This window comes from Grus americana, chromosome 2, assembly GCF_028858705.1.
Source record: "Grus americana isolate bGruAme1 chromosome 2, bGruAme1.mat, whole genome shotgun sequence".
Lineage (NCBI taxonomy): Eukaryota > Metazoa > Chordata > Aves > Gruiformes > Gruidae > Grus > Grus americana.
Genome location: NC_072853.1, coordinates 129034409 through 129053929, shown reverse-complemented (window position 1 = coordinate 129053929; position 19521 = coordinate 129034409). Strand labels below are relative to the sequence as shown.

General features: G+C 36.2%; 1 protein-coding gene across 1 annotated transcript in view; it reads left to right on the top strand.

The window, feature by feature from the left end:
* KCNH8 (potassium voltage-gated channel subfamily H member 8) overlaps positions 1–19521 on the top strand; it is a 204338-nt gene that overhangs the window by 57795 nt on the left and 127022 nt on the right. Inside the window, exons 2-3 of the mRNA XM_054814283.1 lie at positions 3044–3277; positions 18378–18509. Of these exons, the coding sequence (XP_054670258.1) occupies positions 3044–3277; positions 18378–18509 (366 nt within the window). The remainder of the gene's footprint in view (positions 1–3043; positions 3278–18377; positions 18510–19521) is intronic.

The following is a 19521-nucleotide window of genomic DNA, read 5'->3' as shown; positions in this document are numbered from 1 at the left end:
GAAAAAACTAACTTAATATTCATGCTGATGTGCTGAAAGAACAATATAGAATTCAGCGTCTTCACAATCTACTTATAAACATATGCCAAAATATACAGACCAATAGGTTTACATCACTCATTGCAAATTTCCTACTGTAAATTCAAAGATAAACAAAAGTGCTGTCTTCTGGTCTGTAGAATTCTAATAAATTATTCTAAATAAAATGTCATTCTTCCTACTCTGGATTTTAAGATCTAGCTAGCTATCACTGAAGATCATAGAATTAAATGCTGTGTTTGTTATTTGTGTCACACTGAAGCCTGAGTGATATAAATTTCACCCTCAATTATTGTTTTTTCAAATATTTTATGGTGCTTTATGTGCACTCAGAATAGCAAGTGATATGAAAGATTCCAAGGTATGAAAATAAATTACAGAAGTAAATAAACTTTGAACCAGAATATTTTAATATGTTTGAAGAAAAATTTTGCTTTGTGTGATAAATAAATGTTAATTATCACTTGAGAAATATTACTGAAGAATTTGATGAAACTCAGGTGATTATTGTACAAAATTACATTGCTTGATCCTTAAGTATTACAAAGAATTTTTCATATTTCATCACTTGATTTGAACTTCAAGCTCAAGAAAAACAGAAAAACAAATTCTGATTGTACTTTCTTGAAGCTGATGCTTTACCGTTGTATTGAAAAAGTTCAGCAAAATTAGACTTACAAACCTTGTCAGACATCTGCTGATGTTAATGGGAAGATTGCCTCTTATTCTAGCTGGCACTAGATTGTACTTCCAGAAGTATATTGTTTTATGCTATGAACGATAAATGACTGAAAGTATTCTGGGTTTATTTTGATGTAAATGACAGATGAGTTTGGCCATCTTAAATTTTTCATAAAATCATGAAATGCTTGGTAAGCTCCAGTGTATTTCTGTTCGTATTGATATTCAAACATTCCTGCACCCTGAGAGCATCCTCCCTACCCTTTCTGTCCTTTCAGCGTTCTGTATTCTGCTTCATGCAGTTCACAACAATTAGAATTTAAAAAAAAAAAAGAAAAAAAAAAAAGAGTCTTTGTATCACATAATTATATCTTAAACAATAAGAAACCCAGGAGAAAATTAATTTGATAGCTACAGATGTATTTGGAATGTATGATCTGCAGGTCTTACACTGTAACATCGTCATTAAACTGCAGTGCAAGCATATGATTTTAATTCTTTTGGCAGTGTTGGGATTTAGTTTTGTGTTGACAGGGGGAGCAGCATGTCAGTGTATGAATGGTAATGATACTTATTCCCTAGTTAGGCAAATAAAAATGACAGGCTAAGTCAAGCACTACACTGAACCAGAATGCATTTTTAAATCACATTATTTGGTAAATGAGAAAAGTCCAGTTTAATATCACAATCATTTATTGAAAGACTTTAATTAGATTTAAGCAAAAGGTAACTGAAGCAAAGTCTTAAGAGTAAATAGATCATTTAACAAATCTCAGCATTGTCATTAAAATACTGAAATCTTAGCAGTGTCAGCCATAGTTCTTTATCCCTTGGCTAAATAAAGAGTAATGTAGCTGAAGTTGTTGCAATTTCATGGATGTAGACCTCTTGTGAGAGTTAAGGCTGAAACAGACCTATTTTTTTCTCTATTTTAGTTTGTGAGTACTGTCCCTCACTTCCCTATTCATGAATAATATATCCTTGTACGGGGATTAGGCATATCAACCTGAGTTTTCCATTAAAATAATTCATTTTTTCTCTTTAATTTTATGAATATTTGTCAAGGGATTCTGGGTTAGTTGATAGTATTTTCCCTTAATACACACACATGAATCCACATACACATAATTCTGAAAAATGAGAGTTTTCTGTCTTGGGACTAGACTGCTCCTAAGCTCCCGCTAGCTAGCTGTCAGGTAAACATTCCTTAATAAGCAATAGGCAAAAAATAGTCTTTCCTCCCTCGATGCGAAATGTAGACAGATTCCTTCCACAGAACTCTTTTTTTTTTTTTTTTTCTTTCCCCCCCCACTTCAAGATAAGGAAACACAGGCAAAAAACACTATATGAGAACTTCATATATTATCTGGAAAGGGTCTCCATGCTAATTTTAAAAGACCATAAAGTGCTAGAGTTGATGATGATGAGAGTCTAAGGCACAAAACCTTCAAAGACACTACAGCAAGGGATGGAAATGAGTTATTGGGCTGCCAGATTTGCCAAAGATTTTAACTCAGATTAGAACATTGCTTTTTGTTGATTGATGTCCATGTCAATATACTATTCTTGAATTTATCATATATGTTAATTGCATCTTCAACACTCTGTAAAATTATAAAGTGCTTTAAGGTGTAACAGGGTAATAAGTCTGTGATGTGCCTGTTTCATATGGAAGAAAAATGGTAGGGTTCTGGAAGACAGCTGACAGTGCTTTTGGATGAAATCTTTTCCCTCAAAAAAAAAAAAAAGAGAGAGAGAAAACAAAGGACAAACAATTCCATGCAGCCCCAGAATGTCCCTCAACTCTACTTTTAAGGATTGCTTTGCAAAAATATATGAAAAAAATAGATTGAGTGTTGATGAAGATCAACTTTAGCTTATTGGGAGCATAGATTAGCGTTTTTTTTAAGATATAACTGTGTCTGTTGAGAGTGCAGAGGAGTCTGAGCGGCAGCATAACATAGCGCCTTTGAAATTTCTCCAAAGCTTCCATGTTTGTCACCAGTCTTTACTCAAGTGGTTGTTTTATTGTGCTAACATCCATCCCAGAGGCAGTTATCATAATGCTTGAGGATGCAATGAGGCAAGCTGTACATAGCCATGAATAACCATTGTATGAAGGTGCTCTGTGGAATGTTAGACTTGATTTCACTTCAGACTAACGGTCTAAAACCAAAAGTTGCATTCTTGTTTGCAGGCGGTTGGGATTTTGTTTTTAAATGTATGTCCAGTTGTACCTTCCTATGAAGCTAAAGGAAGTAGTATTATGTCAATCAATGTAGAATTCAGACTGTAATTCAAGTTTTACTTTTGTGTTCTGCAGATAGTAACTTCATCCTTGCAAATGCTCAGGTGGCTAAGGGATTCCCTATTGTTTACTGCTCAGATGGCTTCTGTGAGCTTGCTGGATTTGCACGAACTGAAGTCATGCAGAAGAGCTGCAGCTGTAAATTTTTACTTGGTGCTGAAACAAATGAGCAGATGATTCTTCAAATTGAGAAATCATTGGAGGAAAAGGTAGAATTCAAGGGAGAAATCATGTTCTATAAGAAGAATGGTAAGTTTTTCTTTCCTGTTTTGTTAGTCCCAAAGAATGAATGTTAATGCATATAATATATAGTATGCATTTCTATGTAATGATTTTGTATGCCTATAATCGGACCTACAGGAATAGATTTGAATAAAGACAGTTGGGTGCACATTAAGACTATGTTTATATTAGTGTTACTGATTTTATATAACTATATAAGTTACAAAGCTGCATCGAAGATATTCAGTGTCCTAAACTGCATTGTGAGACATTGTGTTATCTGTACTCAGTATTACACTGTGGTTTCTACTTTTTCTTGTTCTGAAGGCCTGTATCCCTTATTGCTGAAACTGTAATTCAAAAATTAATACTCACCATAAGGTAGACAGTGGTTATGTAAATTTTTCAGTCCTATCAATAAAATGCTCAGAACTTTGAATGATTCAAGTGACTCATTCTCCACAGTCACTATATATAAATACAATAATAACAATTTTCAGAAATGGATAAGTACTCTAGGTAAAATTTATATTTAAATTTGTTTTGTCACATTAAAAAAAAAAAATGGAGCGTTAAGCAATTCCATAGACCAGTAAATTTCAAGCTGCACTGCCAAAGCTTTCACTCCTATGATAGAGCATTTATAAGGACAATTTCATAGTCAAGATGAGTGAGCGACAGAAGAAAGCACCCATGATCCACACTTATCAGCTTGTTTCATTTATATCAGGCTTCTTCAGTGTAGCTATTCTGTAAACATTTACACTGCCATCATTCATGTGATCTTCAAGGAGGTGACGCTAAGTGTGAGATACTGACAGGACTACAACCACCCCGGTGCTATAGGAGCCTTCACATGTGTTTAACGATCCATAGGCTTAATGGATCCATGGGTGCCTGTGGAGTATCACCTTCTGTTTCATTATATGGCTAGAATTTCTGGGCATATGTTTAGGCCATGTGTTTTCCTCATAGATCTTACTTATGTCTTTGCTAAGGAAACATTTTCCCCTCAGATATTATTGCTGTTTTATTAAATGTTCTAAAAAGTTGTTTTCTAGAAGTAAAAGGTGTATATTGACAAGAAGATAGTCGGCGATTTAAGGTGTTAGGAGAAGGCAGCCTCACTTTCCCTGACTTATACAAAAGAGAGAAATGTTGCTTAGCTGCCTTGTGTTTGTGACTGCTCTTTTTCCCAGTATGAATTTTTGAAGTTATTCTGAAGATGCTGCTAACTGCTCCTGCCTCTTGTCATTCTGGGGAGGCTTGAGGGGGGTGTTTGTTGTTGTTGTTGTTTTTTAACATTTAGAAGAGATTCCCATAGTTCCTTGAATTCATGTTTCAGGAAGGTTATTCAAATAAAGTAGTGTCAAATTTGTAAATCATGTCTGAATGTAGGGAAAAAACTATCTTCATCCCGAAAGGTACAAGCCGATTTTCTCCAGTATTGTATAGTGACGAGTGGGCACAGTGAGATTTCAATGTATGCAAATGAAAGAAGTAAAGCTAACATATTCATTTCACCGTCCTGGTCCTGAATGATAAATTGTGATTCCTTTGCACTATGAAGGGGTGCTTCAAACCTATAATAGGTATGATTAATGCAGGCCAAAAGAAATTGCAGATCAATTTGCTTATCAATGAAGTACCCGAACCACAGACAAACAGGTATAGAGAAATTGTTTAGGATAGAATTCCCACAACCCATCCTACTTGCATCCCTGTGTATAATTTGACTGGAAGCTATTCCAAGACATTTTCTGAGTATGAATAAATTTCCCAGACTGCCTATTATATTCTTCATTTTCATGTATTTCTGTACCATTGGGAAAAAGAAATGAATAGGTATTAAAATAACATGAGACTGTTCTTGAATAATAGCAAAAATTATCTCAAAAAATAGTCTTGTTTTTTCAACAGAGCTGCAAAGTGCAGACACCAAATTCGGTAAATCATCCATTTTAGATAATTGTTTTGTGTTTGGGTTTTGTGGGTTTTTTCCCACAAGAAAAATTGAACTTCTGAAGCAGTTAGGCTTATTCAACATTGGGGAGCGGGAGAAGCAATTCTTTGTGGCAGAAAAATGTTCTAAAAATATTTTAAGATATAAGAACTTTGGGAATAATGATCCCAAAATGATTGTATGGATATCTTTAAGCTTACCTGATATTGAAAATAATTGTCACCTGGGCTATTGCCCAGTGCAATGTTAGGAACATAGGCCAGTGGGAGACAAATAACTAGCAATGTCTAGTTGCCATAGGGTTACATTTCTGTGTCCTCTTAGGATTTTAGGGTGTCATAGTGAAACTAGGTATGTGGCTTTGGTCCACTATTCAGAGGTACAGCCTTGCTCTGCAGTCCTAGCTACAAGACCAAACGAATACTTCCAGAGATAACTTCGGGACAGAAGTTCATCTTCAGGGGTAATTCTGAACTCACAGAATAGGCTGAAACATCCCTCAGCATACTTCTTAACAGCTTAATAAAGAGTACAACGTTATGATAAGAAAGTACGATGAGGGAAATGGATGTATGAACACAATAACTTATTCTTGGTTTCTTCTTCTGGATTTGATCTAAAATGTAGAAGCTACAATTTTTTTTTTTTTTTTTCCATGTGTGTCTCATCTTTTGAGAAAGAAATTCAAGCTTCCAAAACTGAATCCAGGTTGATTTCTGAATTGCCACATATTTCAATATTTTTAATTTGATTTAAACTCAGTTTAAACTAATTTAGTTTTTATCATTAAATTAGTTTGTTCATTCTAAACAAGTAGTGATTCAGGCTTGGGACTTAAAGCTCTTACTAGTTTTGATCTGAATTTAGTAAGCTTGAATATGGGGCCTTTCACATTTACTTAACCATCATTTAAGAATTCATATAGCACTTCTGCTCAGTATTTGTTGGGTGAAAGAATAATTTTTATAACTAAAGCAACTGAAGCAACTCACATGCAATTTCACGGATGTTACAGATTGCTCTGAGCGGACACTGCAGCAAGTAAGAGCGGCGTGCAAGGAGTTGGATAGGGAGCTGAGTAACATGGGTTACCTGCCCGTGGGGTAAAATGCAGGATTTCATTGCCTTTGTCATTTGGGTTTGGATCTTAACAGAAGGATGATCTTCAGCAGTTGTACTCTGACCAAACTAGAAAACAATCCTGGAATGACTGGAAGTGGATAGGAACTTTTCTCTATGTGTGTTCTCCTTTGGGCATTTTAATGAATCCTTAGAATTGGATAAACTAGCCATACCTTTTCATCCAGGATATTTTCTGCCATGTTAGCACAGAGTAGTATTAGAACTGTGGCAGCAGCAACAGCAGCTTCAGAGAGAGATGTCTCTTGAAAATCCTACTCAAAATACACTTTTCATCATATTTTCTGTATTTATTTTTGTTCCTCAGTCACCTTCTACCTTTTTATTTGTCAGAGCTATATTTATTTTTTTAAGACAAATAGAAAAATAAACTATTAAAAACCAAGGAATTTTATGATCGTTGCCTTCTTCAGAAAGTTTTTAAATTATTTAGATTAGGAGCTTTTTTTTTTCCTCCTACTATTTCTACACTTTCGTCAAAACATCTGCAACAAATTAAGTTGTCAATTATGATAACAGCAATGCAAAGTAACCTTTCTGAATTCAAGTGAGTTGTGATAAAAGATCTCACTCCTTGGATCTCCTTTTCAGAGTAGTCTAAAAGCAGATGGACGCTATGCTGAGGAACTACATTTAGACGAACCCTTCTTTTTCTCCCTGCCAGACCACTGCAGAAATTTATCAATAGCAAGTACGTGTAGTTACATGAGGTCTTCACAAGCCCCCAAACTGAAGTACAAATAAGTAGTAGCGTGGATTTTTTCCTTTTCTATTACAGCCTAAGAGGATGCTACAATAAGCCCTATAATCATTGACTTAGTCCAGTCTAAGCTCTCCATCTTCATCTGCTGAGAAGGTCATACCTTGGTTCCCTTATGACCCCATCAGACTCATTTCCTATGTCTCAAAAAACAGTTTGTAGTATCTAAACAGAGGTCTGTTCTTACACAAGCCCTCTTAAGACCTGCTGTAATCCTACAGCCTTCCTTCATACACGTTCTGTGTACTTGTGCGAAGCACTATGTAATCAGCAATGGCCACTTCTGACTTACAAACATTTGAGAGGCTTCACTGTGGTGTGTGTTGTATGTGTGCACTCCAGCAACAGGGCTGTTTGCACAGGCTTTTGAGGGCAATTCAAAATCCCTACCGTAAGAGGACTGGGGTGAGTGGGTGTTGCTGGGACCACCATTACAAGTTGTCCTAGGACCTGGCTGCAAGCAGGGTTTGCTTCATCTGTGATGGACCACGGGGACTCAAGGGACACTTTGTCATCTTCTACATGTGAACTGATTTAAACACTTTCTGTGGTATGTCTTAGGCATGTGTCTTGTAGTTCTTGGCCCCTAAAGATTTGGTAAGTAACTTGTAAGCTGAGGAAGGCATGATATAGTTATTTTCTTAATTTTTTAATTTTAAGTGTCAGTATCATTAAATCAAGGTATTTTGGCTCTTCTCACCAATGTAGGAGAATGTGTGTTTTAATAACTCTGTATTCTTATCTGGAAGGTCAGGAGCAAGGTATTATTTCAGATGAGTGAAATATGAGTGGAGAAAAAGTGAAAGTCAGAGCCTCTTGCTGAGTTACTAGATACCACCAGGCAAAAGGCCATTTGAAGCCTAGGTGTAACAGTGCTCTCACATGAGCAGCAATGACAGCCACAGGCAAATGAAATAAGCCATGAGACATCATCTATAGCCTCTGTCGTGGTAGCAGTTGAATAATGTGGCTACAGGGTAACAGAGGCTCCATTACATTATTTGCAGTTAATGTGTGACTTGCGTTAAGCAAACAAGCAAAGCTTTTTTTAGATGATGAGTTTAATCTTATTTAAAATTATAGAAGATTTAATTATTTATAAAGAAATTTAAGGAAAATTAATTTCCTTTAAAATGAAAGAAAATTAGATTTTCTTAAAGCTTTTCTTCTCTACAAAAAGTATTTTGAGCACTGCAGAAATGGTATCCCTTTTTTCCAACAAGAAGTTTAAAACCCTGCTTTTAATGGTTGTCTGCAAATATTCTGTAGCATTTTGAAACATGGGAGTTGTATGTTACCTTTTTAATATGAACTGACTCCCCATTTTAACAATATCTCCTGAAATCCACCATGTCTTCCAAAAATATTAAACCTAGCAGTTAGAGAAGAGGCATTTATTAGAAATCTCTAATTGAAAAAAAAAAATCCATACCAAGATATCAACTTTCTAGTGACATCTAGTTACTAATGTAGAGGAAGTCCCTTGACAAGTTGTTTGGCAGGATAGTTCATAGCAACGTGGCCTCACTGCTGCTCCACTGCTGCTCTGCCTTAAAAACGTGGCCTAAAAATAAGAAACCTAAAAAGCTTTTGTGGTTCGTTTGCTCACATTATCTAAATTATAGTCCAAAATACAGGAGGAGGGAAATAAAAAGAGCAAGCAACACTGAAAAAGTAATCTAATAGCAATATCTAATTGCAATTACATAAGTCATAAACAATAATTTGCATCTTTATAAAAGTATCCTCTTTTTTATTTTTCCCCCTTTTTCTTTTTTTCTCCCCCCCCCCCCTTATTTTATTTTACCTTTCCCTGTAGGCACTAGGAAGTTTCACTGATCTTGGGGAAATCTCTTTCTTAAAAAGCGGTATAGTTGTGGATGTACACAGAAGGCCTGTCCTTATTTTCCTCTATTTTTGACTCCTTTTCCCTCCAAACATTTAATTTGATTGACCAATGGCCTCTGATGAAGGGTAATGTGTAGCCTTGAAGTGTGTAGACATTTTACAGACGGTCCCAGCTTCTGCAGTGGAAGAGGTAGATGGGGGCAGATTTCTGCTCCTCCCGAGCCCTGGATTAAATTCTGTAGAGCCTCAGGTGAAGCGATCAGCAAAAGCCTGCAAGGAGACAAAACAAGAGGATGAACTTCAGTCAGAAGAAAAAAAAAAAAAAAAAAAAGGCAGTAAAATCCCCTGTGTGCAATGTGATGTACAACATCTGAGATCTTCTCCTGTAATGTAATGAGACTTCAACAAGACTGCTGCTTACTAACTGACAACGCTAGTACTTTGTTCTGATGGCACTCGCGGTGACATTGGCTAATAGCTTCTTTCAATAGCAACATGATTTATTAAAAGCATAATTCACTGAGAAAAGATTTGTTCTCCTAGAAGCACATTGATAAGTGAATAAACCCGTATGAGAGTTTCCGGCTGCTTACTGCATTGTTACAAAGTGATGGGCCCTTCATCGCGTACAGATGCTTACAGATTAGTGTTTCCACACAGGCACCCTGGGCTTCCAGCTCCACTTCATGTGAATGGCTGTTAGTAGTGCTGTACACACCCTTTTTAGGTGCTTTATATGTATTTAATTATGCTACTTTTTACACATCCATTTTTAGGAAGCGATGTAGGTATTTATTTTGCAATGGGATGTTTGTAATACATCAGACCAGTCACTTTTCTCTTTAAATTTTCTCACAAGTTTATGGCCACACTGAGGCTGCTGATAGGATACCTTTTATTTTTATGAGTTTTAAATCAAGCTTTAGCTAAAAGCTGACTTGTGTCTCCGCACCTCACTATGAGTTAGGCTGTTCTTTCATTAAAGAAAGATTAAAGTACCATTTCTCCTGATGACTACCTGCCTCCCTTCTGCTGACATTTCCTTATTTCGTTCATGATCCCCAAATCCACATAGCAGATCATGGTGCAGACTAATTGCCACCTCCTGTGCTGACAATTGCAATGAATTCTTGCATTTAGCTCCATAGTATTTCGGAAGAGTGACGAGAGGCTCATGTTAGCTCTGTCTATTGAACCCTCTCACTGGTTTGGCTGCAAAAAGCAGTCTGATTTTATAGAGCAGTTAAGTAATTAAAAGGTTAAACCCCACTACTTTCCAACTGGCGGGGGTTACTGTAATTCTTTTCAGTGGGCAGGCCCAGATTTACAGCATGTGTTCACATGGATTCAAGTGGTGAACCGGGAAGATTAATCCTCTCTACAGTGTTATGTAATTCCTCAGTGTGTGTTTCAAAACCCTCCCCTACAAAAAACATAAACCTGACAGGATGGAGGTATCAATCCAGATCCACGACTCGACCCCTTCTCAAGTCCCAGCTTTAGCCTCTTCCCTCCAGGAAGGTGCCAGTGGGCAGCATGTCAAGTGCAGGTTAAAGTTCTTGAATCATGGACTCAACAGAAAATCCTCAAACTTGCTTAAAACTGCTGATGAATATTAACAGATTAAAATAAAACAACAGACAGGAACTATAGAGGCACTGATGTTAAGCAAAACACTTCTCTGACCTAACGTTGTGGGAAAAGCAATGGAAAATAAATGATCAGTTTCTAAAATGGAGATTTGAGGTGTAAGTGAACAACTAACCAGCAGAATCCCCTCTTTCTCCATGTGATGTCTGTTGAAAGCTTTATGAATAAGCATGAGGCTGTGACCAGCACCTCTCCTAGCGTGGGGAGACCTCCTATTCTGCAGAGTCCAGACCTTCTGTTTCTAGGGGCTGCCACTGCCAGAGACACCAGAACCAGGGTCACAAAAATATCTTGCACAAAGATATTTTTGTTTTTATTGTTATGACTTGTTTGAAACTGGAAAAGTGGAAAATTTTCTTTATAAGTGTAGTGGTCTGTTTTGGTATTGGTGTGCTTTGGCCTACAGGAAATTTTGTGTCGTCTTTGACACTTCCTTTTAAGAGAATAAAATAATGAGCTTAAAAGCATAATAACATAATTTGGAAAAATAGTTGTATTCAGATGAGTGCGGGCTACACCTCCTCCTGGTGTCAAAATATCAGACACAGTTTCAAAAAGATTAGTTAGCTCATAGGGAGAAACTGAGACAAATGAAGAAGCATGTGTATAAATACATGGGTTTTCATATATATGTGTGTATATATATATTTATAAAAATATATTATATACCCATATGTACCCATACATACGTACATGTATATGAGAGATCATCCTTGCTTAAGAAAATTTCTTGCCTTTTTTTCCAAGGGACAAAGTACATCCCTCAGTAGACTGAGAAGTCATATTTACTGCTGTGATTACATCTACATGTTGGATTAGGAGCTCTGAAATTCCAAAAGAAATAAGGACCTTAGTTTGTAAATACAGTTCTAACAATAGATTTCAAAAATATAGTAATCAAAGGAAAGCAAAATTCTCTCATTATGTGATTGATCAACTCAAAACAATGAAAAAAGCAGAATTTAACTGAAGAAAGTAAAGACTAGACTGCTCAGGATGGATTGAGCCTTGCTATTTCTGAAACAGCCCATACAAAGATATTGAAGAAACAGTATTTTGTTTTGTTTTTTCCTGGGGTTTTTTTGTTTATTTTTTTTTCCACTTTAACTATAGATATTGGATATTTATTTATATAAGTAAACTGTCTCAATTAGTACTTTCCCAGGAGCTAGCTGACAAATGCTGAATGCCTTGTATTATTATGACTGTGACAGAGTAATGATCATTGGAGGTGGAGGAAAAGTAAGTTGCAGACTGGTAATACTTATAAATTTGCCCTGAAGCTTTTTGCATTTAAACAGAATGCATTTCATTGACTTAACTGAGTTTTTAGATAATCCTGTGTATTTTGCTAATTGTTATAAATGTAACCTGGTAAATGTATTACATCAGGGAAATATTTATCTCTTTAAATGCAGTTATCTTTTCTAATCTGGATGGAGATAGGAAAAGGAAATTAGAGCAGACAAAAAGTAAGTAGTACACATAAGGATAATGAATGTCACATGGCTTTAACAGGCATTGCTTAACTTCTCTGCTTTTGCTCAATGAAAACGCAAATGTGACTAGGGGATTTTGAAATGGAGTTTCATTAAGTAGGAAAGATAGTGGATTTATGAAAGGAGAGACAGGAAAACTGAGTAAACAAAGCTGAAATGTAGGTGTGCTGGAGCTCATAAATTAGTTTGCATAAAATGTGCACTGCAGACTGTACTGGCTGTTGCATACCAAAAAACGTAAAGAACACTAAGGTCAGAAAAGTCACACACGCAGACTCAGAGCTGCTATAACAGAGGCGGTCAGTGTCCACACAGTAATAAATGGAGAATTTGAGGGGGTGACTTCAGCCTCCCTCTGCTTCACACTAACAGTTGACAGGAGAGACAAGGAGAGGAGATTGCTGGGCGGTGGTGAAAAGTGTCTCCTCTTAGAACATCCTTTCCCTCTCTCCATCATAGCAGTCATGGCAGAAAAAGTTAGACCTGCTGGACAGACAGTATGACATATGAGCCACCGAGTTACCTGTCAGTAGAGGGAGCAGAGCACAGGGGCACAGAAAAGAGGGTGGAAACGCATGGAGGGAGGATTTGCACATTCTTTGATAAGATGTGATAGATTTGAATAATTTCACGTGGTTCTCCGTAGCTTAAACTGAGGGATGCAGAGGTATTTTTTATGAAAGTTTCTAAATCAGCTCCACAAGATTAACACCTACTTATTCATACCGAAATGCAATTTTTACTTTGTTATTAAGGTATCTTACTTATCATTTTTCCTCTATGAAGTTCTTGGGATACCACTGTATTCTGGTTTAAGACATTTTAGAATAGATTTACATTGACTGTTAAAACTTGTAGGGAGAGTTACTTGCAGGATACAAACATGATCTGTTGGCCATACAGAACCTGCGTAAACAAGTTCTGGAGCCTTCTTTACTACTCCTATGAAAGTGTTAGCACAACCGTGAGTTACCTGATGGCCCATACATGTTTTTGCTAGTTTTCTTGTGAAATCATCAGACCAAAGACTGGCACTAGGATGTAGCACACAGGCTGTCATCTACAGTAGCAGAATTCAGGAAAAAAAAAAAAAAAAAGGATAAATATTGTTAATACATACATGTGATTTCTTCAGAGATGATGGAGAAGAATGAGATGCTTATTTGCCTAAAGCAGCAAAATCTTTCATTAGCTGTGTTAATTGATCATTGTCAAAGATGTGATATTTACAAGAGTGAAAGTAGTCTAATTATAGCTCTGCTTTTTCTTCCAGCTCCATTCTGTTTAGTTCAGTTCCATTTTTTTAAAGCATTGGGTTTTTTCTTTGCACTTTGCTCTCCTCAACAAAATGTTGACACCTTGTCAAAACCACAGAACATTCAGAACCAAATGTTATCAGTGACACCAGGAATCTTTGGAGAAACTAATGAAAGAGCAGGTTTGGTTTCCCCAGGCAAAATATTTGGCATCCTGATCTGTCAGTCTTGGCATCCACACTTTCTGCAGTGGGAAAGTGGAAATGGTTAGGCTAAAACTTCTCTGGCAATATCATGTATCCAGCAACAGGTTTATTTTGCTAACAATTAGTAAGTCTGTAAATGAGACTGTATTGTAGTGCTGAAGATTTAACATCAACCTTACTGACAAGTTATTACAGTTATCTATACAAAAATATTTTTATCTTTGTCTTTTACATAAAAAATCCCTAGGAATAGGGTGGCGTGGTTAATATTTTTTAAAGGCTTCATTTTCATCTGCTTAAAAGAACATTTAGTTTACTAAATCAAGTACTGAAATGTAAAGAAATGTCTCAGATTTATGATGTCTTGTGCAGCCTAATTCTGCTCTCTTTATATATATATCATGATAATTATTACTTGAAGAGTAATTGTTTTGTGCCACAAAACTTGTGTATCTAATATGCAAAACATTTACACTCTCTATTTTTTCTTCAGGTACTTGGTTTCTTAGGCTACGAAACATTTAATTTGGTTATTCTTGTATATTATGTGCAGGTGCTTTGTGAAAGAACTCTGCATCTTAATCCCTCTTCCTCTCACCACAGAGAGGTGGAGATGAATCACAGGAATTTATTAATTTGTTATTTCCTGCCCTTGAGTGATGGAAGGGGCAATACAAGCTGACTCGGTGTCTGTCTGGAGAGTGGTGTGGCAAGTCTGGAGGAAGTGAAAGTCTGGAAGTGGATATAACCGCTGACATTTGACACATGGCAAAAAAGGGAATAAACTTGTCTGCCTGGACAAAACTACTCCCAGGCTGTCTAGAGCAAAAAGAGAACACAGCTTTGCATCAGTGTCAGTGATTCTAAGTAACTCATACGAATATGTGTGGCTAAGAAGATACTTAATGCAGAAAAGCTCAATTAAAATTTTGAGGAGATGGATGCAGAATTTTATTATTTTATTCAAGAATTAAATAAGCTGGTTGTCAATAATCCCATTCCATTTCTATATTATGATACCTCTGCAATACCCAAAGATTTCCATTCTGAGTATTTCATCGAGCATTGTCTAGGGTGGGCATGACTAAAGATTGAGTGAGCATTATTGTTCATTGTGTACACATAGCTCATCAGTAGGACTAATGGTCTGAATCTGTTCCTCAGTTTAAGCAGGCCTTATTTTCTGGTGAAAGGAATGCTTGCCTCTGAAGGCTATTGGCATTCTGATGGCAGGGTTTTGCATAAAATCTCCCTTTTAAATTCCTTGGTCTGTTGACCTTTGTTTTGATTTCAGTCTGAGGACAGACTTCTAGCTGTCAGAGCGAGGAAAGGTAGGAAGGGTGGTTGAGAGAGTGACCGTAAAGCACTCTCTATTTTATATATATAAAAAAGGTGGACTATAGCCAAATTGCTTTGTGATAAGATTATGCTTCATTTGGTCTCTTTTCTCCTTTCTTGTGATGTGCTTATATAAGCCTTGAGGATATTAAAATTTATTTTGAAACTTCAGGTCATAATGGAAGAGAAAAATTAGACTCTTTCTGCAAGAGTGGTGGCTTGGAGCAATAAAGAGATTCTGTATATAAATAAACCTCCAAAAGAAATTTCTCTGATAGACGACTCTTGACAATACAGAAGACCTTTGTATGCACCATCTGACGCAGGGAAGGAATTTCTGTCTCACAGATGAGTGCACTCAAAAGAACTGCAACAAAGGATGGCACTACTGGTTTCGATGAGTGGAAAGTTCTTCCTTTGGCTTATATGAATTATATGATGCTGGCTTTCGGTAAAAGCTATGTAACGGATTACATTGGATCAGTATATTTTTCCAAGAATGCTCCTCAATAGTGAAAGATAGCCCACTTCTGTTCCTGACAGAGTGCAAGCACATATTGACCCAGTCCCAATCTAAACTGGATTATGTCCTCTAGTCCTGAAGAGTACTCCATGTTCATTTGCTCCTTTCAGAGCAAAGACAGACAACAAAACAAAAACCCAAACCAACAATCTCAATTTAGGACTTCTGAAGATTGAGTGTATAAATAATGCCAAGACCAACAGCTCCACCATGCAGCCTGGAACTCTTCAGGAGAGAAGTAGCCTGTGCATGTATTGGATATGTGTTTTCTTTAACGGTGCAAACCATTTTTTGTCTGTATTTGCTTTGCTTAGTCAAAACAATTTCAGACATTTTTAAAGAGGAGGAGAAGGAGAATGAGGACAGATAATGAGAGAAAATATGATTGAAGGGGCAAATGATATTAAATGATGACAGGATGTGGAAGGATTTCAGTGACTAGTGTTCACCTGCAAAGAATTGAAATACACTTTCATTATACAAAAGAAGAGATGCATTAAAACATGAAACATTAAATGAATTTGTCTCTAATGATGAACCATGTTACAATAACTTCCCGAAACCTACAAATCTGTCATTTAAGACAATATTACCAGGTGTGCTTTTTACCATAACTGAGTTAGGTTTGTTTGAACATGGCTAATGTCTACATATTTCTTCCAGGAGCAGACTTAATGATTGGTTCATGTATGTGTGTGTAGAAAAGACATGAAACAATTGACAAGAGTAAGATATGCTTCTGCTTCTGGAGGACATTACACCACCTATTTAAAAGAACATTGTGGCTATTGCTGGTGTTTAGAAGAAGGAGCGTGACTTCTTGTCCAACTGAAACTACTGCTAGAATGTAACTTTACAGGAAAGAATTTGGCCAGTTTAAGAGTTATATTCTGTAGACATGTGTAATTCTGTTTTTAAACAGGAAAGTAAAATGGCTTACTGCTTCTTCTCTTTGAATGCGTCACTTCAGATTGATAGGGTGGTGGCTTTCTATAGCATTTTTGACAGTAACAGCACTGAGTAGTTTTTCCCAGAAGTTTTGATAAAAGAGTCAAATCTGTACAAAAATGAATTAAGAGCAGAAAATTAAAATTAAATAAGGAGCAGTAGAAATATCTTGCCTGCTTAATAATGATAGAAATATTCCCTGCCCATGGCAATGGGGTCAGAACTAGATTATCTTTACGGTGCTTTCTAACCCAAACCATTCTATGATTCTATCTTGCTTCTGCAATCAGTTTCACCTTCTATTAAAAGGGCTTCTTTACTTGCTCTGTGTTCAACCTCAAAATGAGAATATTTAAACCCAATATAAAGCCAGTCTGCTTCTTCCCATGATATTTCTCTCCTTCTCCAGTCTTCTTTCCTCCTGTTCCCAATTCTCCCTGTCCCTTCTTTAAATACCTTAAGTGGAAGCATTACCTGATGACTGAACTGGTAATGTCACTCTCAAAGATACCCATCTGCCTCTTAGAAAGTTTGACCAGGATGGGGAGGACCAGATAAAATTCCTTTGAAGCATACTTTTGGACCTTCAACTGTGGTGGCCCTTGAAAAAGAAAGTGAATATTTCACCTCTTATGTTTGCCTACAGCTTCCAAGAGGCAGTCAGGGAACGTCCGGTTGAAAATTTAAATTAGAAAGCTGAAATGTGATCTTGGTGTGTTCAGTTCATTTTCAAGACTGTAGAGTTCAGAAGACAGAGAATAGAGTGAGAAGTGACTAATTTTTTTGCTCTTCCTAAGGACCCCTCCGTAGCTCAACTGATCATTTGACAGTAGTCAGTTGTGACAGCGGTGTTCCAGGGAACTATTCATTTCCTTTTATGAATGAAAGTAGAATTGTGCTTGTAAATGAATGCCAAAAATACTATGTTGGGAAGGAACATGATATGGAAGTGTAAAGACATTTCCAAAAAAGAAATTTAAAACTAAAAACATAATGATGTAGTGGTACTTATATATCTTATTAATAATATTATTAGGCTGATGGTGGGTGGAGGTAATTAATGTTGATATCCAAAAACTGAAAAACACAAAAACCTGGCACTGGGCTGAATTATCCCAGAATGGATGAGATTGGGATCTTGGGTTTTTGCTGAGATCTCTGTTATACTTCGAGTGCATTACCAGCACATAGGCATTCAGTATCTTCTGATCTGAGCGGTCTGCATTAATGGCAAACTTATGAATGATGTCATTGGAATTGAACAACTTACCTTGCAAACAAGGACACACAACATAATCAGTGACAATAACAATTTATTTTAAGCAGTATAATTATGTAGCAGGTGCGGGCAGAGAAAAGTTGACATGAATTTAAAATATTGCCAAACTCAGTATTGTCTAACTTAAGTCTTAGCATCGTGAGCGTTATAGACAGTAAGGAAGATAGCTGATATTATAAATCTCACCATCTGTAAGATGCAAGGAGTTAATTCTATTTCGAGTTTAGTTTAAATATCTTTGAATTAGTGGAATGATGCTCTGACTATCAGGTCTTCTGTCAAGAGATTTTAATGAGTATCAAGTCAGATGATTAAGGTAGAATGATTCTATAGTAAACATGGAAGCTTCAGATGTCAAGTTAACAAAGTGAAACCTATTCCAGTAAAATAAGCAACAACAGTTGAGAGTTCAAAGGAAAGCATGGTTTCAGAGGAGTAAGCAGCTTCATTAAACTCTATTAATGATCCCTGTAGATAAATTTTGCATTTAAATTAATGCCTTGCTTCTACAGAAAGCGGTATTACTGAGCTTCAACCAATGATGCAAAGAGATTTACATGAGCTGAACATCTGTGATTCCCTGACTACTGACCTCCTAAATAAGATTTTTTTTTTTTTTGAATTACGTTAGTTGTAGATTTAGTAGATTCACTTTTTTTCCCCCTCTCTTTGCTAAAAGACAGCTGTTTGAATTAAATTTATTCTTTATCCTTGCAGGGTCCTCATTCTGGTGCCTACTGGATATTGTTCCTATAAAGAATGAAAAAGGAGATGTAGTACTCTTTCTGGCCTCTTTCAAAGATATAACAGATACAAAAGTGAAGATTGCTGCAGAAGACAAAAAGGAAGGTTTGTGTGAATTGCAACAACATTGATAAGAATCAATATTGATAAGTTTTTTGAGAGTTGCACCTAATGAACTTAGTCTCATGTACACTTTCCAATAGAGAGACCTCCTAGCTTACCAAAGCAGAAATTAATATGTGGCATGGAAGGGTAAATAATCTGTAAAAGTTCTTATTTGGAATTACATGTTGCTCCACATTCTGTAACCGTGGAATCCAGGGGATAGAGTACTTTGTCCTCAAAATGAAATTTGTTTTGATCTATCATGATTTAATTTATTTAATTTCTGGATTTTCAGAGGTACATTTTGGGAAAGCTAGACCTTTTCAAGCATTCCTTTTGCAAATCTGATTTCAACATGGCTGAGAGATGAATGAATGCCTTTCTTCATGTTTTTCTATAAGCAAAACATACATCTTTAGAAATTATTTTGCCTATTGAAAAGCATGACCATTCTTGTGTTATTTGATTTTCATTACATTATATAAAATGATAAGATTTATTATGTCTTTATGAATATCCAATAGTTTAAGAAATATGTTCTCACATTTATTTGCTTCTGAAAGGGAACAATGCAAGGCTTCTCTCATGAATTTGGAAAAAGATTGTGTTATGCTAATGCCTCACAGCTGCCATAAAATAATTTTGACTGTATAGAGTAGTCAAGTTTTGCTAAATTCTGCTAACACAAAGCAAAGACAGTATGGAAGGATGGAGGTTATGCAGTCAGCATTGATCTGTGTTGCATATCAGAGGCAGTGAACTTATTACAGGTTTACATTTTGTAAAGGTATACCGAACTAAGACTTTAGATTTGCAATTTTTCAGTGTCAAAGGAACTGTCTAAGAAAAAGTTTATTTGTAGAGGGTAAAAGAATTCTGTAAAATTTGATTACTGTTGAATTTTCCAATCTGGTACTACTCTGGGATTTATTTAAAATTTTCACCCTGTGATAGCCATTTTATCTCTGTATATCTCAGAAACAACATAAATATGGCCTTAGGACTCCTTTTC